This window comes from Lissotriton vulgaris, chromosome 2_1 (genome assembly GCF_964263255.1).
Source record: "Lissotriton vulgaris chromosome 2_1, aLisVul1.2, whole genome shotgun sequence".
Classification (NCBI taxonomy): Eukaryota; Metazoa; Chordata; class Amphibia; order Caudata; family Salamandridae; genus Lissotriton; species Lissotriton vulgaris.
Window position 1 is genome coordinate 651,988,624 of NC_141687.1, and position 24,209 is coordinate 652,012,832.

Genomic DNA, 24,209 nt, shown 5'->3' on the forward strand with positions numbered 1-24,209 from the left:
ATGTAGGCTGGGACAAGGAGTCACAAGGAGTCACCTCCTACCCATAAGGTCCAGTCCACAGATGCAATCAAAATATCCGATTAAACATGGAGAAAAATGACCAGTTAGGGAAATTCTCTTACAATTAGAATATCAAGGTGTAGTAGAGCCTTACATTTCAGCAATGAACAATCCATTATTTCCAGTAGCCAAACTGGATCGTTCCTATTACTTACTTTTTAGTCATACACACACATTTGCAATTCAAAATTCACATAGCACCGCTCCAATGAACAACATAGTGCACAAAAATACAAAACCACTTTGGACATTTCCAATGGCTTCTTATGCAAAAGTATAGCACCTGAAGGCAGAGACTTAACTGTGTTTTGCGCTTTAGGAGTTCAGAGAAAAATCTGCAGACTTCCTCAGGGGGATAAGAACAGCCCAGGTCTGTTTTATGCTTGAGTAACTTCAATTCTACATGACACTTGTATCACAGCGCCAGGTTACCCGTAGGGTGTCAGTTGCACTCTATAAGCAATGATAATAATAATTGACACAGAAGCATTGTCTTATGTTGATGACCTATAACTCAAGTAAGAGGACTTAAAGACACACTAAGCCAGAGTAGATCAAATGTTCAAAAAACCAAAATTACTTTTCTCAGTGTCTTATTTTTGTCCTATTTTTGGGATACAAGTTCTCTAATTAATTCAAAAGCCTTGTCCCACATTTCCTAGAGAAATGTGCTCTCTCGCACACCATCAAATAGCTACATTCACATTTAGGTTTTCTCAACTTAGGTAGCAAATAAATACCAGACTACTCAACGGGTTAAACCGTTGTATGAATTGATCTATCCAGACTTCTCAGTACACATTTAACATCAGAATATACACAGATTCTCATATCTCTACAAACTGAAATGGTTGCATTTAGACACTTGCGCCAACACAACCAACCTGGTTGTGAGACCGACTGGCCATACATATGACACCTTTAACAAGGGCGGTACTGTTCCGATTGCCTATTTAAATCACATGTGTTATTTCTACCCACAGATGCAATTGGTTCAATCTACAGAATGGATCTGCTAGTGCTTTCATTGAGGGCTCACCTTCAGTGCTGTCCAATGAGGCTGTCATTGCTGCAGAATGCTTACTTTAAGCTATTATTACTAGCCAGCATGGCTCCTTCAGCTCAAGAATTCTTGGAAGCTAGCTCTCCTACTGCGGTTACACTACTTGCTGCTGCACCATCAGCATCTACTGTTTGGGCTGAATATGACCAGGTTTGTTGCTTGTAATTTGCTCTTAAGGCGACAGTGGATGCAGGTTCCTTCCTGGACCCGATGGACACTCGGAGCATGTTAAACATTCTAGGAGCCTCCTAGATATGTAATTCAGTCCCTTGTTCTTAAATCAATTTGACCTTTAATGGTTTTTTGTATTTGCATGTTTTTAATTGCCATTTTTTTATGGCTTTCATCAGCATTTGTTATTAAAATATATTTTTTTAGCATTTAATTAACATTTTAGGCTAGCTAATATGTTTTTAGCTGAGCCTTCCTTTGGTCAAGGGAAGGGTGTTTTGAGGTGCTGGGAAAGGTACATACAAAAGGGCCAGAACAGAGTCTCCATTTTAGCAGCATGTTTTAGCTGGACATCATTTTCTAATGGTGACGTTTGTACATTCCTTACACTTACACAATAATGTACTGAGAAACTGTTATACATGGAGTTCATATCTTAGCCAGCATTATCATGTTATTCGTTCACTGTGTTCAAGGCTATGCACATAGAATGGGATGCCCTTGTATTTGGTTGCCCGGTTGGAGACAGCTCTATGACTCCAGACAAAACATCGCATCAGCTCTGCATCTTCAACACAGTGCTAGTCGAACAGTGATTTTGTTATATAAAAGGCCTCTGTGCTACAGTCGGCAGAGGAGCGCTTCTGCTGGGAATGTAATCGAACACGACGCACTGTGAATGAGATAGAGCCCTGCAGACTTTGACCTCTATCCTGCAAAGGACAATAGCCTTTTCTGCACAGGCCGACTTCCCATCACATCATACTTGGGTAAGGTGGGTCAGGTTATCTCAATGGATCTGGCAAAGAATACTCCCCCTATGCTCTCAATAGTATAGATTTGTTATGTAGGAGTATGGTTGAACTGTTAATCTTCTCACCATTCTTGTAATGCTAGATACAATGCTTTGTTTCTTCTGCCTAATAGTTGCAGTTCAATCTTTCTATTCAAGAATCCAATTGTTTCAATAAATATTTGAAAAGTCATAGTCAGACATATCTTGTGTTTTACCCTGGGCATGCAAAATTCAACAATGAAACGGTAGATCTGTTTCCATGTTTTCCTTGGGGAATAAAGAGTGGTCATGTTTAAGGTTGCTGGTACCATCCGGTACCCTGATAAGGCTAGTAGTTCAGATGGGGCACTGTGAGCAAGCTAGGAACCAGGCCAAGATTTTCTGATGGTATGTTTAAACGGAGTTCCAATATTCTGAAGCTTATGTTGTCCAGATGCACAGTCCTAACTAATTCGTAGGAACCATGTAACATAAATCCTTGTCCTCTGTATCAATTATTTAAACATTACAGCATTCTTCATTTTAATAAGTTGGTTTAGCAATGTGGCTGTTTGATTTTTTGATTGTAATGTTTTGCTGCTGCTAAAATATTTCATACGCTTTTCTGTGAGGTAGGCCTGTCACTTAAGCCATACAATACCAGAGACAGTCAATGATTCCATTTTAAAGGTCTTTTTACTTCACAAGCATGGAGTGAATAGCTTTGTGAAAGTACATACACACTTATTTTCTTAGCCAATATTCTGAACATTTACAATAATTAATTGAAAATGATAACGTCACATTACTTTTTCATTGTTTTTCATTAAAATACACCTCCAATTGCCCAAATTCTTAAGTGTACATTGGTGTATGGTGTAGGTGCTTACCATTCTGGTGCCACGTTAAAGTACTTATAGAGTTCGCAATTGGGTATTACCTGGGAAGTCAGGTAGCTGTGCTCCTACCGACATCAGGAAAGCTTTTAATAAAAGAAATACCTGTGGGGCGTGGCTAAGCACGCAACTGTAATGGCTGCCTTTGGGAAGAGCTCCGCTCCGAGCTCCCCTTCCTGGCGAATTTATCCGCTAAAACACCACTCACAGCTGGCCGAAAATAACAGGCGCCGCTGCAGGACATCGAGAACGTACACTCGGCCGATTTTGGAGGAAATCGGAGACGACGAACGGCACCGAGGTATTTCCGGAGCAGTGGCCGGGTGGATCGGCTCTGGACCCGGCGCGGGCGCAGGAAAATCTGAGGCTCTGGTGGGAGAGGTAGGCCCAGAAGTGCGGCCTGCGACCGACGCTGACGGAATCCGGCCGGGCACACATAGGACGTGCCAGGGACATGCTCCGGAGGACCAGAGAGTACCGATTTCTACGCGCTGTCCGCCTTGAGGCTCGCTCACGAGGGGTAAGAAGCAGCGAGGCGGTGGCGGGAAGATGCGGCGCGTCGGCCTGAGCGCTGACGGCAGGAGAGAGGAGTGACCGAGTGGCGCGATCAGGCCAGAGACCCAGAACCAGCAACCACCGAGGCCCCGAACCAGACCCCCAGCCACGAGGCCAGCGCCAGGACACTTGTGGACAGCGGGGGTAAGCAGCGGTAGCTGGGGAGACGTGGGCGGCTGCAGCCTGGGGCACGGGCAGCAAGAATGCACAAGTGAGGGGGGCCGAAGAAGACACAGCCAACCACCGCCAAAGTGAGAACAGTGCAAGCAGTAGCCTGCGACTGGGAGAACGCCGAGCCGTTGACAGGCCCCACGCGCGCAGAGACAAGAGCGGGGGGGTGAGGCATATAGCGCCCCCATTGCTGCCTGAACCACTCGAAGAGGAATCACTTGTGGGGCACGAGAGACGCTACCGGTCCGGACGGCGAGATTACATCCCCCCCCCGGGACGGAGGCTCTGACGCGACGTGGTACACGAGCGATGACACTATGACCTGGCCAGCACTGGGATTTGCCGGACGTTCATGCCGTAATCGGGGGGAAGACTGAAGGTACCCCGGAGCGCTAGCAGAGTGCAGGTGGGCTGCAGCTGCCCCGGGATTCACAGCTACACAACTTTACACCCCGGCCCACCATCCGGGAGATAGGCCATCGCTACTCCTGCTGAAGCAACCGAGAGCGCAACAGTGCGCTGATGTCTGGCGGGACCAGAACCCGGACTGGAACCGGGGCACGAACACTAAGGGCAAAATGGACAAGACTGGGAAGAACACCGACCCGGATCAAATGGCGGCCAAGCTCGACACCATGCTGGCCGCTATGGAGCTGCTGGAGGAGTCCATCTAACTAACTCGTACTTCCTTGGCTACTAAAATTGATAGCGTTGTGATTGACCTCACGCACCTGAGAGCCGACCACAAAAAACTGGCTGACCGCACCGCGTCCTTGGAAGGCGATATGAAGGACCTCCAGCCCCAAGTCAGCCAATCGAATAAGCAGATGCAGGACCTCTTGAATAGGGTGGAATTCCTAGAAGAAAGAGATGAGGATGCGGAAGGTGGGGCACGAAGAAACAACGTGCGACTAGTGGGAGTACCAGAAAAATGGGAAGGAAGGAACCCGGAGGAGCACGTGGAACGGTGGTTGAGAGACATACTACCAGAGTGGTCACTCTCCCCGCACTTTGTGGTGGAACGTGCACACCGAGTCCCGACGAGGCCATTACCACAGGCTCCAACCCACGACCTATGCTGCTCTGCATACTGAACTACAGAGACAGAGACTCTATCCTGCGCGAAACACGCAAACTTCAAGACATAAGGATCGAGAACATGACGGTAATGTTCTTTCCGGATTACACGGTGCAGGTGCAAAGACAAAGACACTCCTTCCTGGCAGTGATGAGGCACTTGAGGCAGCTCAGCCTGCAATACTCTCTTCTGTTTCCTGCGAAGTTGAGAGTGGTGGCTCGCGAGAAAACTCACTTCTTTACCGACCCAGACGAAGTGGAGGCATGGCTCGACAGTGGCACGGGCACGACCCCTAGGGGAGCCGCTGACATGGCTGCCCGGCGTCACACCGGGGGAGGCCGGTGGAGACGCAGACCCCGACAGGGGCCGCAAAGCGGTACGCGAGACGCGGCAGGAGCCCCTACCCCGGCAGACGCCGCACAGCAGGAGAAACAAGACGCCCTTCACCTGGTGATGGAACTCAGTCGATCCCCTGCGCAGAGTGAAGCGACGGGCGGTAGCCCACGGGATCTCCCTAGCGACGACGAAGCCATATATGGAGTACCGGACTCTCAGGCCTCGGAGGAACGACCAGACGTCACACCTCAGACAGCGAATTTCATAAACTGACTGAACACCGGGCCATGATGCCCCAGGGACGCCTGCTGAGACGTTACGACCCGAGCCCAACTATAAATAAACAGGGCGGGAGTACACCGGATGTCTTCTCGGCGGACTCACGGCATGGGGATAGAACAGAAGCCCGTGAGTGACCGGCGCACGGGACCTGCAGTGACCTGCCTGGCGGCGAATTGATTGGGACACGTAACGTATGATGTTCAATGCATGTCCAACAAGATTCCTGCTTATACAAGTATGTTCTAGACTGATATGCATGTCCCGGGAGGGTGTGGGGCCCTCACACAACAGACTTTGCTAACTAGAAAACAGTTATAGTGCTACTTGCACAGCAACCCCCTTCGCTTTAAACTTTGTTACTCTCCTCGAGAGTATGGACGGGGGAACGTTTGGCAACCGACCTTTTGGTATTTTATATGTACATTACATTCCATGGCTTCTCGTTTTGCTAGTCATGTTTCTCCCCCCCCACCCCCTTATCCCAATGATGTGGTGTGTGGATATGGACACGATTTCGAGATGCACTGGTGGGAATGTTTTCTCGTTGGGAATTCTGCGGTCCACTGGGAGGTGGAGGGAGGGCCGGAGAGGGAGATTTGTTGATAACTTGCAATGTCTACTCTTAAGATCTGTACACGGAATGTGAGGGGCATGCACACCGTCCAGACGCTATCAGATTTACGCATACCTCAAACGCCACCACATCCAAATAGCCCTCTTGCAAGAGACACACCTCAGCGAGACGGAAACTCGTGTCTTACGACGCAAGTGGCGCGGGCAACTATATGCCACGCACTACTCCTCCTATGCTAGAGGGACGTTGATGTGGGTGAAACCGGGCACCCCTCTGACAGTACTGGACACACATATAGACCCCGGCGGAAGATACGTAGTGATAAATGGTAGGCTGGACGGGAAGCCAGTGGTCTTGGCCTCGATATATGCACCTAACACAGGCCAGGCGGATTTCCTAGCACAACTAACAGACACGTTAGCGCCCTGGCATGGAATCCCGTGGGTACTGGGTGGGGACTACAACTGTACACTAGATCTGACGCTCAACCGGTCTCATCCCCCGCCACCAGGCACACAGACACAGAACGCTGTGAAAACCTTACAGGCCTGGTCCGCGCAATGGAACTTGCAAGATGCATGGCGCAGTCGCAACCCCCACACCAGGGTATATTCATACTTTTCAGGAGCACACGCCTTACACGTACGTCTGGACAGATACATGATCACCAGCGAACTGCTTCCATACGTGACAGACACATATTATATGGGCCGCACGCACTCGGACCACAACCCACACTTCATGGACCTGACGTGGGACCAACCACGACCCCCGGTGCCTACCTGGAGACTACAACCAGATCTGCTTCTGGACGGTCCATTCAGAAACTCCATATGCGCAAAAACAGCGCAATAATTCGAAGATATCACGGGCAGGGCGTCCACTCCACAACTTGAATGGGACGCGTTTAAGGTGGTACTCAGGGGACAATGCCTGGGCACACAGGTTCACTCCCGGCGTCAGATAGAAAAAGATCTGAAACGTTTGGAATCGGACCTACTACAGGCAGAACAGGAAGCGACCGAGGGCACTACCGCTGGGCTACTGGCGGCGCGAGCGGAACATGACAAATTACTGGATAGGCTGCGACACGTTAACTACATAGAACACTCAGCCCGCACACATCACGCTGGGGATAAACCTGGCAAATTGTTAGCCTGGCTGATAAGCCATGAGGATCGATCGTCACCTGTGACGGCGATATGCCCCGCTGGCGGCCCAGTGGTGTACACACAGGTGAAGATACATGAGGCCTTCGTCACACACTATCGCGCGTTATACGAGTCGAGACTCCAGACGCCCCAACCGGGCATTGCCACATACCTCGATGAGGTCACACTGCCTGCACTGACTGACGACCAACGAGATGACTTGGGGCTGCCGCTCGCATCAGACGAGCTACGCTAAGCCATTTTTGCTCTCTCGAATGGCAAAGCTCCTGGCCCGGACGGGCTGCCGACCGAGTACTACAAAGCCTGTTCTGACATACTGATCCCGGAGCTCCTCCGGATATACTCTGTGGTGCTGGAGGACTCGTCCTTACCCCAGTCGATGAACGAAGCGACCTTAGTGTCTCTACTCAAGCCAGGTAGGGATGGCACACTCCTCGGCTCATACCGGCCCCTGGCACCCTTAAATACGGACTACAAGAACCTAACGTCGACCCTAGCCCAACGACTGGCGACCTTGGTGCCCACCTTACTACACAGAGATCAGAACGGCTTTGTGCCCACCAGGTGCACCTCCCAAAATATCAGGAGGTTGTTCAGAGTGCATGAATACGCAGTGCGACAATGGCCACGATCGGAATGCTTGGTTTTAGACCTTGAAAAGGTCTTCGACTCGGTTGAATGGCCCTATCTGCTGACAGTATTGCGTAAATTCAACCTTGGGGATGACTTCATCGAGATGATCGGTCTGCTTTACAAAAGCCCCAAAGTGTGAGTCCGCACGGGCAAACTGCTATCTGATGCCATTAAAGTCAGACGAGGCACCAGGCAGGGATGCCCGCTGTCCCCTTTACTTTTCTCGCTGGCGATCGAGCCCCTCGCAGAGATACTGCGAAGTAGAGGCGCAAACTGGGGTATCCCGTTAGCAGATGGCACGCATATAGTCTGGCTGTATGCAGACGACCTGCTCCTGTACGTTAGAGACCTAACTCAACTACCACCGGGGCATGCGGACATCTTCCGCACCTTCGAGGCTATGTCGGGCCTAAAGGTAAATTGGGCCAAATCAGGGGTGTATTCATTCGACCCGGACACCCCAGAGCCGGAAATCAGGATCAGTGGCGAAGGATTACCATGGTACCCCACCACGTTCAAATATTTAGGAATATATATATATAGAACCTCTCCAGACATATTGGATAGCAACCTGACGCGAGCCATCACGTCCATACGATCGCAGGTCACCTTTTGGAAAACCCTCCCACTCAACGTGCCAAGCAGAGTGACACTGGCGAAAATGATAGTGATACCTAGGCTGCTATATTACTATGCCAACATCCCGGTATACGCCCCAGCCTGCACGTTCAGGGAGCTGGAAACCATGGTTAGATAACGGATTTGGAACACTGGAAGGCCCAGAGTGGCACTGAGAAAATTATATACGCCTGTCGACGACGGGGGTCTCGCAGTGCCAACCCTGGAGCTTTATTAACTGGCGGCACAGCTACAATGGGTAGCGGCCTGGCTCGATGGCAGAAATCTGGACGATACGGCCACCGACGCAGACACGATGTCCCCTCTACAGATCCACACATTGTTCCACCCACTGACAAAAGTGAAGAGACAGATACAGCTACACGTAGCAGTGGCCACAAAATGCTATAGCAGGAGCCTTCGTCTTATGAAAACGATTAAGCCATATGCCCCAGCACTCCCGCTCCTAGGCACCCCTAAGACCACAGGTGTGGTAACCGAAGCAACGATGGAACACTGGACCCAATCGGGAGTGGACACCATGGCGGACCTGTACGCTGATGGCGCCCTGATACTTTTCGCAACCCTCGCTGACGATACGGGACTGCCGGCTGGACAGTTCTTACAGCATGCTTCCATAGTTCGGGCATACACACAGCGATGGGGAAGCATTGCGGAGGAACCACCCACACACCAACTAATACAATGCCTACATGTCATGGGAAAGGGCACACATGTGGTACACTGGTTAACGCAAGCACTGTTATCGCACACGCAACACACTCTACAGCCATTACGTGACAAGTGGGCGGTAGATAGGGGGAAGAATGGACGGACAAGGAATGGACGATGGTAATAGCGAGCCCCAGATGCATCCCACGAAACGCACGTTTTAAGCTAATACAATTTTACATATTGCACAGAGCGTACCTCTCACCAGACAAAATTAACCAGTACTTTCCGGGTGCCTCAGCGAAATGCCCGAGATGCATGCTGACAGGGGCGGACCTGCTGCACATGTTGTGGCACTGTCCGAGAATCCAGTCGTACTGGCAGACGGTGCTGCCGTTACTTGAGCGGAGCACGGCCATGCCAATACCATACACTTGGGAGGCATGTCTGCTAGGCCTCTACAATTGAACTAAACTTAACAAAGTCCCCTCCCGCTTCTGGGACCTAGGCCTGCTCACAGCCAAGAGACTCCTCACTAGACATTGGAAGCGCACAGAGCCACCACTAGCTGAACACTGGCGCGCCTCCCTCGACAACTAGGCGAGAGCAGAGAGCATAACCCTTCATAATGAAGAGACCGCAGGACTGCGGAAATTCCCCATTGCGACTCTATGGGACGAGACGTTGAGCTCCTTCCATCGAGAATGCCTGACACAGGGAATCCCCTCGAACACTACCCCCCTGACACAAACACGACATACCCGACAGGATAGACACCGCAAGCCACAGCCCCGATGGCCCCATCGAAAACAAACACGAATCTCCAGATTGGGACACCCCTTGACCTAATGGCAGCAATTATGCCTAGCCTTCGCGAAAGCGTCCCTCATCCCTACCATGACCCGCCCACTGACCGGCATACTACCCTCCCAGGAACGGACAAGCAGTCATGAACAACATGTGGCGGTATCTCCTAGCTCCCACCACCCTGATACGCTCTCACCATAACACACGATACACACCTCCTAGTTGACTACCCCCCCTCCATATCCCCCCATCTTCTTCTTCCTTCCCCAATTGCATCCCTACTTACCCTTCTCCTCGATTCTCCCGCCTTCTCCACTACTCCTACCACGGTCATGAATTTCCCCCTCATTTCCTAGCCGATCTCTTGACCGCACTGACAGACTCTCTTGGGCTACAAGTGTCTATGAGGCGGCCGTCACTCCCGACCGCCCCCACACGGAGATGGATATGCACGGAATCACCTGAACGGGGGAGATACACACTATCACATCTGACATGGCATTGATTGCAACCGGCAACCAGGTTTAGGACCAAGCCGCGGAGGTGGCAGGCCCTCCTGCTCACCCCGACACATGAGAGTGGCGCGTCAGTCCCACATCCTGGCCCCGCAACTGCAATGTCGCACAAACTACAACACTAACATCGAGGCATGCGATACCAGATAGATCCCCCCAATAGCCGCGACCTGGTGGCGGACGAAGGGAGCAGGGACCACAGTACCTCACACGTTGCACAAATATTGGGACTACGCGGGCTCCATTGCAGCCCGATTGCATGTGACATGAACCTGATGATACACCAAATGTGATGTAACATTGTATTTCATGAATAACCCCGTGGAGATACCATACACTGTGAGTTAATGAATGATGCACAGTTCATGTTTTTGTGAAAACAATAAAGATATATTTAAAAAAAATACCTGTTAGGTAAAAAGGATCAGCTGTTTTATTGTATCATTTGTTTGTGGATTTCCCTAGCTAATTAATAAAGGAATAAAAAAGGACCTTAAGGGTCCATCCAATAAAAAAACCAAAAAAAACATTTCAGAATGGCTGTTTTGTCAGTGATGACTAGTTGAACTTTGACACTTACTGTGAAATCGCTCATTGGACGTCCTCATGAATGACCAAGAACTTGGAGACTGGTTGTGTGCCTGATATGTACCCAAGACAACATTTTAATAGTAATGTCAAGTAATTATTCAAAACAAAAAAATTCTGGGGAGCTTCTATGAGAGCACTTGCAAGAAAACACCACACAGAATGTTTTCAGTAAGCTCCTTTGGCAAATTCCTCATAGACCACTGTGAATCAGCCTAGAAGTGCCAACGTTTACTGCATAATCAATTATTGTTCACAGTAGTCAGACCACTATAGCATGAACTTTAGCTGCCATAAACTCAGTTCACATTGAATTATAGGGTCTGGAGCTGAAATCTCCAGTTTCTGAAAGCTGCTATAAGATAGATGGCCGACTGATGGAAGAAAAAGTCCACTGAGTGCTTTATCGACCAACTGCCATACGGTGAACAACGGCAATAAAAATTCATGGAAAATTAGAAAAGGTGTCAATTATTCTAATCACCTCTCGCGGGCCTAATAACGTTGCACACAAATGCCAAGAACCAGACACACCACGTTAGTTAAAAAGTCTGCAATTTTATTTGCATATAAAGGCCGCTAGATATATATCACAATAAGATTAAGGAAACAAACGCTTTTCTAAAATCCATTAACAATATGACGGAAAACATAACGAAGCAAAATAGCATTTACAGTGCTGGGACAGAAATAACTAGCTGCAAAATCATTTTGAGCTAGAAGATTGCATTTACACACAGTGCAAAATTAAAATGAAAAAAATACATATGTAAAAAGTTTGAAATACAAAGGACAATAGAGCCTTAAATTCGACTTGATTGTTTTCGTTTCATTCTTTACATGCCAGAACCGCACACAGATAGCTCAAGCTCTTCACGGCTTCAAACTATTGGAAATATCTTGCATCCTTCATAATTTAGGTGAGATGTACAGCATCTACACTTCCAATAAGCTGTCCCCCGTGTCTTGCAACAATGCACAAAAAATACATATTATATATATTTATATAAATTCATATTTAAAAAGTTTGCATTTACACGCTGTAATGCATGACACATTTGCTTTTTAAATTTGTCCAGCATTGTACTCAGTAAAGCTAAAATAATTTATAAAAAATGGAGATCACAAAAATGACACATAATGTGAAAGAAAAGACACTTAAAATGAGGCAATAAGTTCCACCCTTATAAAGTTTGTTTTATCACTGAAAGAAACATTTCAAAATGAAATATATACTACACATAAAAAATTAACAATTACAAAACAAGTTAACAGTTGTGCAAATGTGGGTAGTTTTTGTAATGCTACCTGCATTTTTAGCATTATATGTACATTTTATGTATGTATGTATATTAGCTCACTTCATGAAAGAAAGCTTGGCTGTCCTTTACAGCTCACTAACAATTTACATTGGCGATTTTATTTCTGTTAACAAAAGAATTATTTTTTTACAATTTCAAATGCCTTCTTTACCTTTTCATTTAATGGATGATGCATTTTTCAAAGCACAACTTCTAAAATGCTGGTTCCAGGATACAAAATTTGAAAGAAGCAAAGTAACACATATTTTGGAAATAAACATGTACAATAAAAAGAATGTAACTTTATTATTAGAAAATTGGCAGTTTAATGACTCACCCCACCCACCCCGCCCACCTTTTCTGGCAGAATTAGTGCTTCATGAACCTTGAGGGTTTGGAAGGTCAAAAATAATAGGTGGGTTGGTTGGCTGGAAGCTGACAGTACACGTAGAAGCATTGATGTAAGTTGTGTAGCCGTCCGTCATAATGCCATAACCTGGGAGCAGAAAACAACACATTTAATATAAAGTAAAAAGAAAATTACAAATGACAATCATAGAAGTACTGGATATAGTGGCAGTCTGTCTGCTATAACATACAACATGTATCATTTGACTAGAAACCTTCAGCAAAATCAGTAATAACTCTTCTGTGGTGCTATCACATAGAGAATTTTGATGTTCTGATGACTCTGTCAAAGATGAGTCTTATAAAAATAAAAGACAATATCCCAGAGAATAAAAGTAATGCCTGGAAAACGTGCACTGGGCGTGCCACGGTTCAAAACTCTACATTGAGGCCACTGATGTTGAGCTGTATACAATTCATCCTGATATGCCTTTGATTTGGTCCCATAGAATTATCAACCAACAACAACAAAATGGCAGGCAAGCCCCGGCACACGACCATTAATGAACAGGCAGCCTAAAACTGGCATTTTATCAGTCATTTTTTTTTAAACAACTGAAGTCACAAATATTTTTGAGTACCTTGGTGAAGTCATCGCACATCTTCAGTCCAATGTGCCTGAAGAAGCTAAGCACCAATCATGCATTTGACAAAAGACAGGACCAACAAGCATCTGCTCTTCCTTACTGCACATATCTGATTCTGTCTCCTTCGTGTATATAGCCCTTCTTTTGGGGTTATTGTGTGCATTGTTTCAAAACTGAAGTCAATTTTATTTGGGGTGGCAGCCAATAGTCTTTTTAAATTCATGTCTGTATGCTTCCAGTGACTAAAGGTAAAAATTGGCAACCTGGTTTTTGAAGTTTTTGTAGCTTTTCCAAAATATTTTAGACGGACAGAGTTATTATTGCAAAGGCACGAGCTTAAAGCGTCTTCAGCTACATATCCTCTCTTCTTACAAAAAGAAAATCTGCCATTTGGCTCATAAACCGATATAAAACTTGCACATTTTCATAAGATTATTCACCTCTACCCCAATTGGTGGGATGCAGTCAAAAGTGAAGCCTAACTTTCAACCTTTAGAGGTTTATTATGGACAACCAAACTAACATAAGTTCACAGGCATCCTCCAATTCTAAGATACTCACTCTACACCAGGCAAACATTCGCTCATTTATTATTTGTGACATTGAGAGACATGCTTAACATCATAGTTATCCATCAATTTTTAAGCCAAGGTAGCATTTAGGGAAAGAAATTCCCTGCAATATATGTGGAGCCACGGTGTGACAGGAAATGGCAATAGCCAAAGTCTGATGGCTACTGGGGGCAGTGAAAAATGGATCAGGATGAAATGCAACAGCATACATACTGCCGGGGCTACACCTCACCCCATGCTGCCACAGGAGGTGGGAATAGAGAAATGGAATGACCACTCCAGTTTATCTCTCAGTTTAATGGCTGGAGAAGCCTCGCTAACAACCTACCTGAAGGAATACACGGAATAGCAAGAATTCACTGTCAATAGCAGATGGGATAAGGGAGACGCTAAGCTCCCTAGCGGTAGGAACTTTGATGCAGTGCAAACAGGATCAGAGGCTGCCCGGGTGAACCACATGTGAGTACCTCAGCGGCTTCTAGAAGGAGCCATTGGCAAGAGTTGCATGACAATATAGGTATAATTTAACCAATGGAACTCACCAGTGGCATTACAAATTACAGTTACCGTATCATAAAAGCAAGGGGAAATGCAGTTTTCCGAGAAGTTGCACATAGAGATGCAATGTACTTTATGCAGGGACAGTGCTCGAATTAGCAAAAGGCTTGATAATAATTATGGCTGAAAGACTTTTGTGGTCACTGAGGTGGACGTCGTGTTGGGAATATTTCCTGCATGGATGATAAAAATGCCCAAAATGCTGCTGGATGAGGGTAGATCTTCTATAGGCTACAATGTAACAACATATGATGTTCATGTTTCCTTTACTGCCTGCCTCTTCATCCTGATAAAATAAAGCAAACACAAGGAATTACAGGATGGAGAAGCGACCCTTGACAGCACCAGGTAGGTCGCTCCCCCTCGGCACAGCACCGCCTGTGTGCCCCTGACTCAGGAGCCGCTGCTGAGGAAGTTCAAGGCCCTTTACCACCCGCAGGCTACCACCTGCGCCTCATCCCTGGTGGCCAGTGGTAGGCCTTAGGTTTGTATGTCATTTGCCATTCCATTGTATTGCCCTTTCTTGGTGTCTGTCTCCCCTTCGTTGCCCCCGTGATTCTGTGCCTTTTTTCTCCTTCTGTACCCTTCACTGCCCCCGTGGATTCTGTGCCTTTCATCCTTCTGTCCAGTTCGCAGCTCCTGTGATTCTGTGCCTTTTTTCTCATTCTGTCCCCTTCACTGCCCTTTTGAGTCTGTGCCTTTTTCTCCTTCTGTCCCCTTCGCTGCCCCATGATTATTTGCTTTTTTTCTCCTTCTGTCCCCTTCGCTGCCCCAATGATTCCGTGCCTTTTTTCTCCATCTGTCCCCTTCGCTGCCCCCATGATTCTGTGCCTTTTTTCTCCTTCTGTCCCCTTCGCTGCCCCCATGATTCTGTGCCTTTTTTCTCCATCTGTCCCCTTTGCTGCCCCCATGATTCTGTGCCTTTTTTCTCCTTCTGTCCCCTTCCCTGCCCACATGATTCTGTGCCTTTTTTCACCTTCTGTCCCCTTCGCTGCCCCCGTGAATCTGTGCCTTTTTCTCCTTCTGTCCCCTTCGCTGGTCCCGTGATTCTGTGCCTTTTTTCTCCTTCTGTCGCATTCACTGCTCCTGTCATTCTGTGCCTTTTTCTCCTTCTGTCCCCTTTGCTGCCCCGTGAATCTGTGCCTTTTTTCTCCTTCTGTCCCCTTCGTTGCCCCCGTGATTCTGTGCCTCTTTTCCCCTTCACTGCTCCCGTGATTCTGTGCCTTTTTTCTACATCTCTCCCTGTGATTCTGTGCCTTTTTTCTCCTTCTGCGCCTGTGATTCTGTTTCTTTTTTTCTCCTTCTGCCCCCATGATTCTGTGCCTTTTTTCCCCTTCGCTGCCCCCATGATTCTATGCCTTTTTCTCCTTCTGTCACCTTCGCTGCTCCCGTGATTCTGTGCCTTTTTCTCCTTTTTTCCCCTTCGCTGCCCCCATGATTCTGTGCCTTTTTCTCCTTCTTTACCCTTTGCTGCCCCCGTGATTCTGTGCCTTTTTTCTCCTTCTGTCCCCTTCGTTGACCCCGTGATTCTGTGCCCCTTTTCCCCTTCGCTGCTCCCGTGATTCTGTGCCTTTTTTCTACTTCTGCCCCAGTGATTCTGTGCCTTTATTCTCCTTCTGACCCTGTGATTCTGTGCCTTTTTTCTCCTTCTGCTCCCGTGATTCTGTGCCTTTTTCTCCTTCTGTCCCCTTCGCTGCCACTGTGATTCTGTGACTTTTTTCTCCTTCTGTCCCATTTGCTGCCCCCGTGATTCTGTGCCTTTTTCTCCTTCTGTCCCCTTCGTTGACCCCGTGATTCTGTGCCCCTTTTCCCCTTCACTGCTCCCGTGATTCTGTGCCTTTTTTCTACTTCTGCCCCAGTGATTCTGTGCCTTTATTCTCCTTCTGCCCCTGTGATTCTGTGCCTTTTTTCTCCTTCTGCTCTCGTGATTCTGTGCCTTTTTCTCCTTCTGTCCCCTTCGCTGCCACTGTGATTCTGTGACTTTTTTCTCCTTCTGTCCCATTTGCTGCCCCCGTGATTCTGTGCCTTTTTCTCCTTCTGTCCCCTTCGCTGCCCCTGTGATTCTGTGCCTTTTTCTCCTTCTGCCCCCTTCCCCGCCCCTGTGATTCTGTGCCTTTTTCTCCTTCTGTCCGCTTCGCTGCCCCCGTCATTGTGTGCCTTTTTTCTCCTTCTGCCCCCGTGATTCTTTGCCTTTTTTCTCCTTCTGCCCCGTGCTTCTGTGCCTTTTTTCTCCTTACGCCCGTGATTATGCGCCTTTTTTCTCCTTCTGCCCCCGTGGTTCTGTGCCTTTTTTCCCCTTCCCTGCCCCGCGATTCTGTGCCTTTTTCTACTTCTGTCCCCTTCGCTGCCCCCGTGATTCTGTGCCTTTTTCTCCTTCTGTCCCCTTCGCTGCCCCCGTGATTCTCTGCCTTTGTCACCTTCTATCCCCACCGTTGCCCCCGGGATTCTGTGCCCTTTCTTCTGTCCCGCCGATGCGTCCCCCGTGGCCCCACCCCCCCTGGCTGCCCATTCGCTGCCCCCGCCTCCTGCCTCCCATCTGCACCTCCCTCCCACCTATCCATATATGGCGGCTGCTGAGCGTCCGAGCCACTGGCGCGCCGAAGGCGTGCCTAAGGCAAGCCGTCTGCGCCCGTCCGCGCCTGGACTGCCCCAGCGCCAGAACCCCTGGCCCCCGCGCCCCCCACGATGACCACTGCCGCTATGATGCCAGCACACTGCACACCCTCAACCCCGGACGGACCCACACCTGCATCAAGGCCACACCAAAACGCACACATGGTCCCTTCACCTGCCAGAACTGCAGCTACACAAGCCTCAGAGCCGCTTAACCACCGGCCAAAAAAAAAACGCAACCACCTCCGATGCATCCTACTGAAAACCCGCTCTGCAGGCAAGCACGCCATTGAGCTCTGGGACCTGCTTGACATATCATCCCCGGACGTCGCCTTCCTGACAGAGACCTGGATGAACGACTCCTCCGCACCCAACATCGCCATAGCCATCCCAGATGGTTACAAGATCACCCGCAGAGACCGCACCAACGGAGTCGGAGGAGAAGCCGCCATCGTTCACAAGAACAGCGTCAGGGTCTCGACCAACACCGACAACACTCTCGGCACTGCCGAACACATGCACTTCCAGATCCACAAAGACCCCAACACCACCCTCAGAGGTACCCTCTTCTACAGACCCCCAGGACCCCTACCCCAATTCAGCAACTCCATCGCCGACTTCATCAGCATGCACACCCTAACCTCCACAGACTACATCCTCCTCGGAGACCTGAACTTTCACCTTGTGAACAACAACGACAGCAACTCCACCACCCTGATTGACAACCTCGCCAACCTCGGACTGAGGCAGCTCGTCACAAGGCCTACCGATTCCGCCGGCCACAAGCTCGACCCTGTCTTCTCCTCAAGCTCCCACGTCTCCTTCAGCCACACCACCAAACTTCTCTGGACCGACCACCGCTGCATCCACTTCACCTTCCAGAAACCCACCACACACCACTGTACCCAACAGATCCCCGCCGCTGCTGGAGCCAAATCATGGAAGACCAACTACACGCAAACCTCGCTCTCAGCCCACTCACCGACACCTCCAACATCGACGACGCCACCTGCAACCTCAGACGCTGGATTAACGACTGCGCCAACACCCTCGCCCCGCTGAAGAAACCAACCCACAGAGACACCATCAAGAGAGCTAGCTGGTTCACCCCAGAACTCCTAGCCTACAAGCGAACCTGCCGGAAACTAGAGAAGAAACGGCACAATGAAAAGACACCGGACAGCCTCGCAGCCCACAAAGACGCCATCTGCAAACACCATCACCTGATCAGGTCTGCCAAGAGGACCTCCTTCAAAGACAGCCTCGACAACAATGCACACAACAGCAAGGAGCTCTTCAACATCGTAAAGGAACTCTCCAACATCCCACTGTCACAAGCCCTGTGCGACTCCCTCACCACCTTCCTCCACCGCAAGATCGCTGACATCCACGACAGCTTCAACGCCCAGACAGCCCCAACAGACATCAACACTCCAGACACCCCGCACACCATCTACCACAACCCCCTGCCAGCCTGGGCCAACGTGAACATAGATGACACCGTCAAGACCATGAGCACAATCCACTCCGGCTCCCTTTCAGACCTACTCCTGCACCACATCTTCAACAAAGCAGGCAGCTCCATCGCACCCCACCTGCACATGGTCATCAATTTCTCCTTCAAGACTGTGACCTTCCCAGAGAACTGGAAACACACCGAAATCAACGCCCTACTCAAAACACCCAAGGCCGACCCGAGAGACCTCAAGAACTTCCGGCCCATCTCCCTGCTTCTGTTCCCAGCCAAGGTCATCGAGAAGATTGTCAACAGACAGCTAACCCGATACCTCGAAGAAAACAGCATCCTGGACCCATCCCAGTCAGGGTTCTGCAGCAACCACTTCACCGGGACTGCCCTCATCGCCGCCACCGACAACATCAGGACCCTGCTGGACAACAGTGAGACCGCGGCCCTCATCCTCCTGGACTTCTCCGCCGCCTTCGACACCGCCTGCCACTGCACACGCCTCCATGATGCAGGGATCCAAGACAAGGCTCTGGAAAAGACCACCTCCTTCCTCTCTGGCAGAACCCAGAGCGTCCGCCTACCCCATTCCGATCCGAAGCCTCCAAGATCATCTGCGGCGTACCCCAGGGATAATCCCTCAGCCCGACACTGTTCAACATCTACATGGCCCCGCTCGCACAAGTCGCACGGCAGCACAACCTCAACATAAACTCCTACGCCGACAACACTCAACTGATCCTCTCCCTCACTAAGGACCCGCTCACCTCCATGAAGGAATGAAGGCCGTCGCCGACTGGATGAAGATTAGCCGACTGAGGCTGAACATGGACAAGACAGAGGTCTTCATCCTCTGCTCCAACCCTTCAGCCTGGGACGATTGCTGGTGGCGACTACGCACGCAACCTGGGAGTCATCCTCGACTCAACACTCTCCATGACCAAGCAAGTCAACGCAGTCTCCTCCTGCTTCAACACCCTCTGCATGCTCCGCAAGATCTACAGGTGAACCCTACAGATACAAGAAGAACAGTCACCCAGGCCCTAGTCAGTAGCAGACTTAACAATGGAAACGCCCTCTACGCGGGAGCCCCGGTGAAGCTCATCAAACTACTGCAACGCATTCAAAACGCCTCTGCACGCCTGATCCTCGACGTACCACGGCACAGCCACATCACCCCCCACCTGAGAAACCTGTACTGGCTCCCCGTCAACAAGAAGAATTCCTTCAAGCTCCTCATCTACGCACACAAGGCACTGCACAAGACCGGCCCAGCCTACCTCAACAGACGACTCTTCTTCTGCATCCCCAACCGCCAGCTTTGTTCCGCCGACCTCACCCTAACCACTGTCCCTCGCATCCAAAGAACAACCACCGGCGGCAGATCCTTCTCCCACCTCGCTGCCAAGACATGGAACACCCTCCCACTGAGCCTACAACAGACCCAAAACCTGCTGATGTTCAGGAGGCTACTCAAGACCTGGCTGTTCGATCAGTAGCGCCCCCCCCTTTTTTTCCCTCAGCGCCTTGAGACCCTCACGGGTAAGTAGTGCGCTCTGCAAATTTTTGATTGATTGATTGAAGAAATAGTTTAACAGTACTCCAAACTTTGTGAGCTGTCTTTCAAGCACTCAGTGTACTACTGTGGGATTGAGACATCTGAATATAAACAGCATGATATTTGTTACCCTCAATAAAATGAGTTCAAATTAAAATGACTAAACAAACATCAATCAATTTTTTCATTTTGAAGGTACCTCATCCAGCGCTATGAGACCGAGACTTTTTCACCTTACTGTAGGGAACTACACATGGGAAGAAACTTCTGCCGCATTATGAAAGGATTTGAACTCCCAGGGATAGGCTTCTATTTAAGGCATGTCCTCGTCAGCTCTACACCCAACTTCTATGCCAGTGGACAGGCGGGTACTGATTTGTCTGGGAGGGTTTCCCATACAAAAAAGGTGCAGGCTTCTCACCTTGTCAGATATTTATATCAAAACAGTATTATGGAACCAACCCTTCAAAGGCCTAGAGCAGTTGTACTTAATCTGTGTTCCATGGACCCCTGGAGATTCCTTATCCCTACTCAGGGGGGCCATGACTGCTTATGTAATTAATCAAAATTAGCATACTAATAAATTCTACATACATAAACATAGCAAAATTGAGTATCATAAAACGCTCAGTCAGTGCGAAGGCATTTAAAATTGTAAGCTAAAAAGTACGTTTGTTTCATTATCTTGATTTGTGGGAGTAGTACAAATACAGCAAACACAATCTAGAAGAGAGATCGTGGCCTCAAATGTACCCCTGGTGAGCACCAACAAAAGAGAGAGCATGCATCAAAGCAAAGAAGCCAAAGGGGCTGATTACGAGTTTACCAGTACAGGAGCGGGGCAGTCCGCCACCACCCAATTCCCACACCGCCAAACTCAATTGCCGGCCAGATTAGGAGTTTCCTCCTGGTCAGGTGGGCAGTCATTTGGCAGCACTGCAATAGGAACATCAAAGTTCGTTCCTGCACAGCATGGACTGTGAAGTCCATGCCATGCAGGAAAGGGGGTGCATGCTCACAGGGGGAACACTATGTGCCCCCCTGCCTACATCCCATGGGTCATGAGGCACCAGGGGGCCCTGTAGGCCCACTTTGTTTCTTCACCACCACCCTAACAAATGTGGTCTCACCACTGTGGTTAGGTATCAGAGTGAGGAAATTTGTACTATGCTTGGCATTGCTGCAGCAGCATGTCAAGCATATTGCTGCCTCGAGACTGCCGCACCATTGTCAGGGATTGGTCCACTAAACTCATGATCAGGCACAAAATTACTTTGCACAGCACTTCTTTCAGAAATAAAAGTACATTTTGAAAAGCTCCAACCTTCCCATTAAAATAACATTTATGTTTTATGATTTTATTTATATTTGTGAACTAAATTGTATAATTCAACATATCTATATTCGTTTTATGTATACTTGTTTCTGTATATTTCTGTAATGTTTGAGTTTTATGTCGTACAAAATTGCTTAGGCGGGGGCACTTGGCTTTCCGTAGTGATTCATTGGAACCCTAATTTGGTGGTATATCATGTCATGTTTTTAATGTCTGGGTATGAATGCGATAGAGTGCATGTAGTGGGGCAGACATGAGTATGGATGTGATTTTTTAACTTTCGAGGAGTTTTGGGGTTTCTGTCACTACTGGTTATTATATTAATTGTTTGTAAGTCTACATCTCCTTTTGATATATTGAATTGGGAGATGCTAAGACATTCACAATATGGAATATGTTGTGGTACGACAAATGGCTGCAACAGATCTTCTAGAAACATGCTGCATTGTTTTCCTTTGAACACCATTCTTACTGGCATGGATCCAAAGAGGCCCTGAGGACCCCTTTATTTTTAGAGGGAGAACACCAAAAGAGTTGGAGGCATTTAATTGACAATTACATTTCCATGTCTCTTACTAAATATTACATAATGGTTATACAACATCATATTTAAACTAAATTGTCTAGGTCTGTTTTTTTATTTTTTGTTTGAATCTGTTTTATCGGTTTTCGATTAACAAAACGGACACATATAGTGTAAATCACATTTTGTATCAGCTATTAAAGGCTGGATACAGTGGTGAGAGTGTAAATTGATACAAATACAACCAGGACATGTTTGCGCTTCCAGGAACAGTAGTTGAGTGCACATGCCCAGTTTAAATATGTATCACAGATTATCTTCGGGGTACAGTCAGCGGTCACTTAGCATCCAAGTTCAGCTTGTTAGTGATTTCAGTGAGTGTCCATTATGTGGTGGTCTGCAAACTGGGGCAGCAGGTAGGAATGAACATGGACAAAGTAAAACATAACAGGGGGTTGTGTGTCAGACTGGAACTCGTCCTGGTCCCCCGTATCTACGCTCCTCTTATGTGTATCATGCTAGGCTATTGGGGTGCCTACTCTGGGTCCAGCCCTAAGCTTTGCATGAGCGCAGCCAACAGTCATAGACTCTCATCTGCGGTCCTTTTGGGCCCCTCAGACCTCCCCGGGTGCATGTTCTATGGTGTAGTGTCATTCAACACTAGTGTGCCTATCTCAGTGATATGAATGTTGTGAAGTTAAGCTAATATTACGTCCCAGCTTGGAGCAAGTGGGGTTTTATGGATCCCTAATATGTCTTTTTGGTGTAGCGCTATACTCTCTGCCGTAGCCCATATCAATAAAGAATGCCTCCAAGCCAGTGCATGTGGGGGCTCAGGGGTCTTCCATTTCTTAGTGATCAGCCACTTAGCTACTGCCAGTACTAAGTCTAGAAAGTGAGATGTCACTTTACGTTTTTCCTTCTCCTATAGAGGTGTAGGATGTAAGTCTCCCACTAAAAAAGAACATCAGCTGGAGGGTGTGCCAGTATATTTGAAGACACGGCCATCTCCCCCACATTATATGAAGTATGTCTGCATCAACAAGGCGACAGCGATGGCAGACGGCATCAACTTGATGGAAATATCTGTTGATTTTGGCTGAGATATGCGCTCTGTGTGATGTAGTATAGTATGTGGCGAAGGCGCATATTTCGAGGGATGCGCCTGGGACCTTCTAAGACAGCAGCCGATTTGGGGTCCGAAAATGAACGGTCTAGGTCTCCCTCCCATTGGAGCCTCAGTGGTGCTAGCGTGATTGCGGTGTGTTGCCTAAGGGAAGCAGCAAACCACCTGGTGAGGTGCTCAACACATACTATCATGTGCAGGTATTGGAATGTGAGGTGTGTTGGAGGTTTGTTAGTTATGTCCCCCATTCAGTGGCGAGTGCTGCCAGGAGTGATTGACGTAACAGAATTGGCCTGGTTGCAATCCCTCTTCTTTGACCAATGCAGCATATGGTATTAGGACACCCTCTCAGTACAGGTCCCCTTTGTCCTGGATCCAGCCTCCCACCAGCTGCACAGTTCAGTTGCTGAGGTTATGGCATGTCCCCTGGGTGTGGCTCGGAGCGGTAATGCTGACGAGTACAGTGTGGTGGAGTGGGTGATTTATAAGTACCTGCTATAACATCAGTATGCCACATTAAGTAGCAAAGGCTCTGGTGTTTTTGATTTAACACATGGGTGAAATATATAGTCAGGGTGGCTAGAGACCAGTGTGGTTGTGTGGTTGCTGTATCGCAGAGATGGTCTTCAGCTAGCCATCTGGCCCCCACTGCAGCTGCGCCACCAGATATTATTGTTCCATGTTTGCCGCCGCACACCTCCCTGGTCTCTAGGCAGATAAAGTTTTTTGATAGCTACCTGGTGACGATTGTTACCCAAATAAGGTTTTTGATTATCTTTTCTATGGTGTGAAAGAATAATGGAGAGATGTACAGTGGCAAATTTGCAAAGTAGTATAGGAGTCGTGGTAGGATCACCATTTTAGTGAGGGCCACCCAGCCTGTCACTGATAGTGGAAGTGTGCCCCAGATGGATACTTGAGAGCAGATGGCAGCCAAAGCTCTGCCTAAGCTGCTGTCTAGTAGGTCTGCCTGTTGTTGGTAAATATGCATGCCTAGGTAGCAAAAGGTATCAGCTTGCCACTGCACGCGTACTCCATTGAGAATATATATCGGGTCCCGGCATACAGCAGTAAAGGGATACAAGCAGGACATCGCCGCGTTGACCTTCAGTCCTGATAAGGCCAAAAAATCCCTCAAGATGCACGCTAGTGGTAGGGGTTCGATCGGAAGTCCCTGATGTACACCATGATATCAT

The 24,209-nt window shown here is 48.4% G+C and overlaps 1 protein-coding gene across 1 annotated transcript in view; it reads right to left on the reverse strand.

Annotated features, from left to right (window-relative positions):
* Positions 1 to 11,508: 11,508 nt before the first annotated feature.
* The window catches only part of MPPED2 (metallophosphoesterase domain containing 2), a 699,046-nt gene continuing 686,345 nt past the window's right edge, over positions 11,509 to 24,209 (reverse strand). Inside the window, exon 7 of the mRNA XM_086955812.1 lies at positions 11,509 to 12,763. Coding sequence (XP_086811938.1) covers positions 12,645 to 12,763 — 119 coding nt within the window. The 3' untranslated portion in view covers positions 11,509 to 12,644. The remainder of the gene's footprint in view (positions 12,764 to 24,209) is intronic.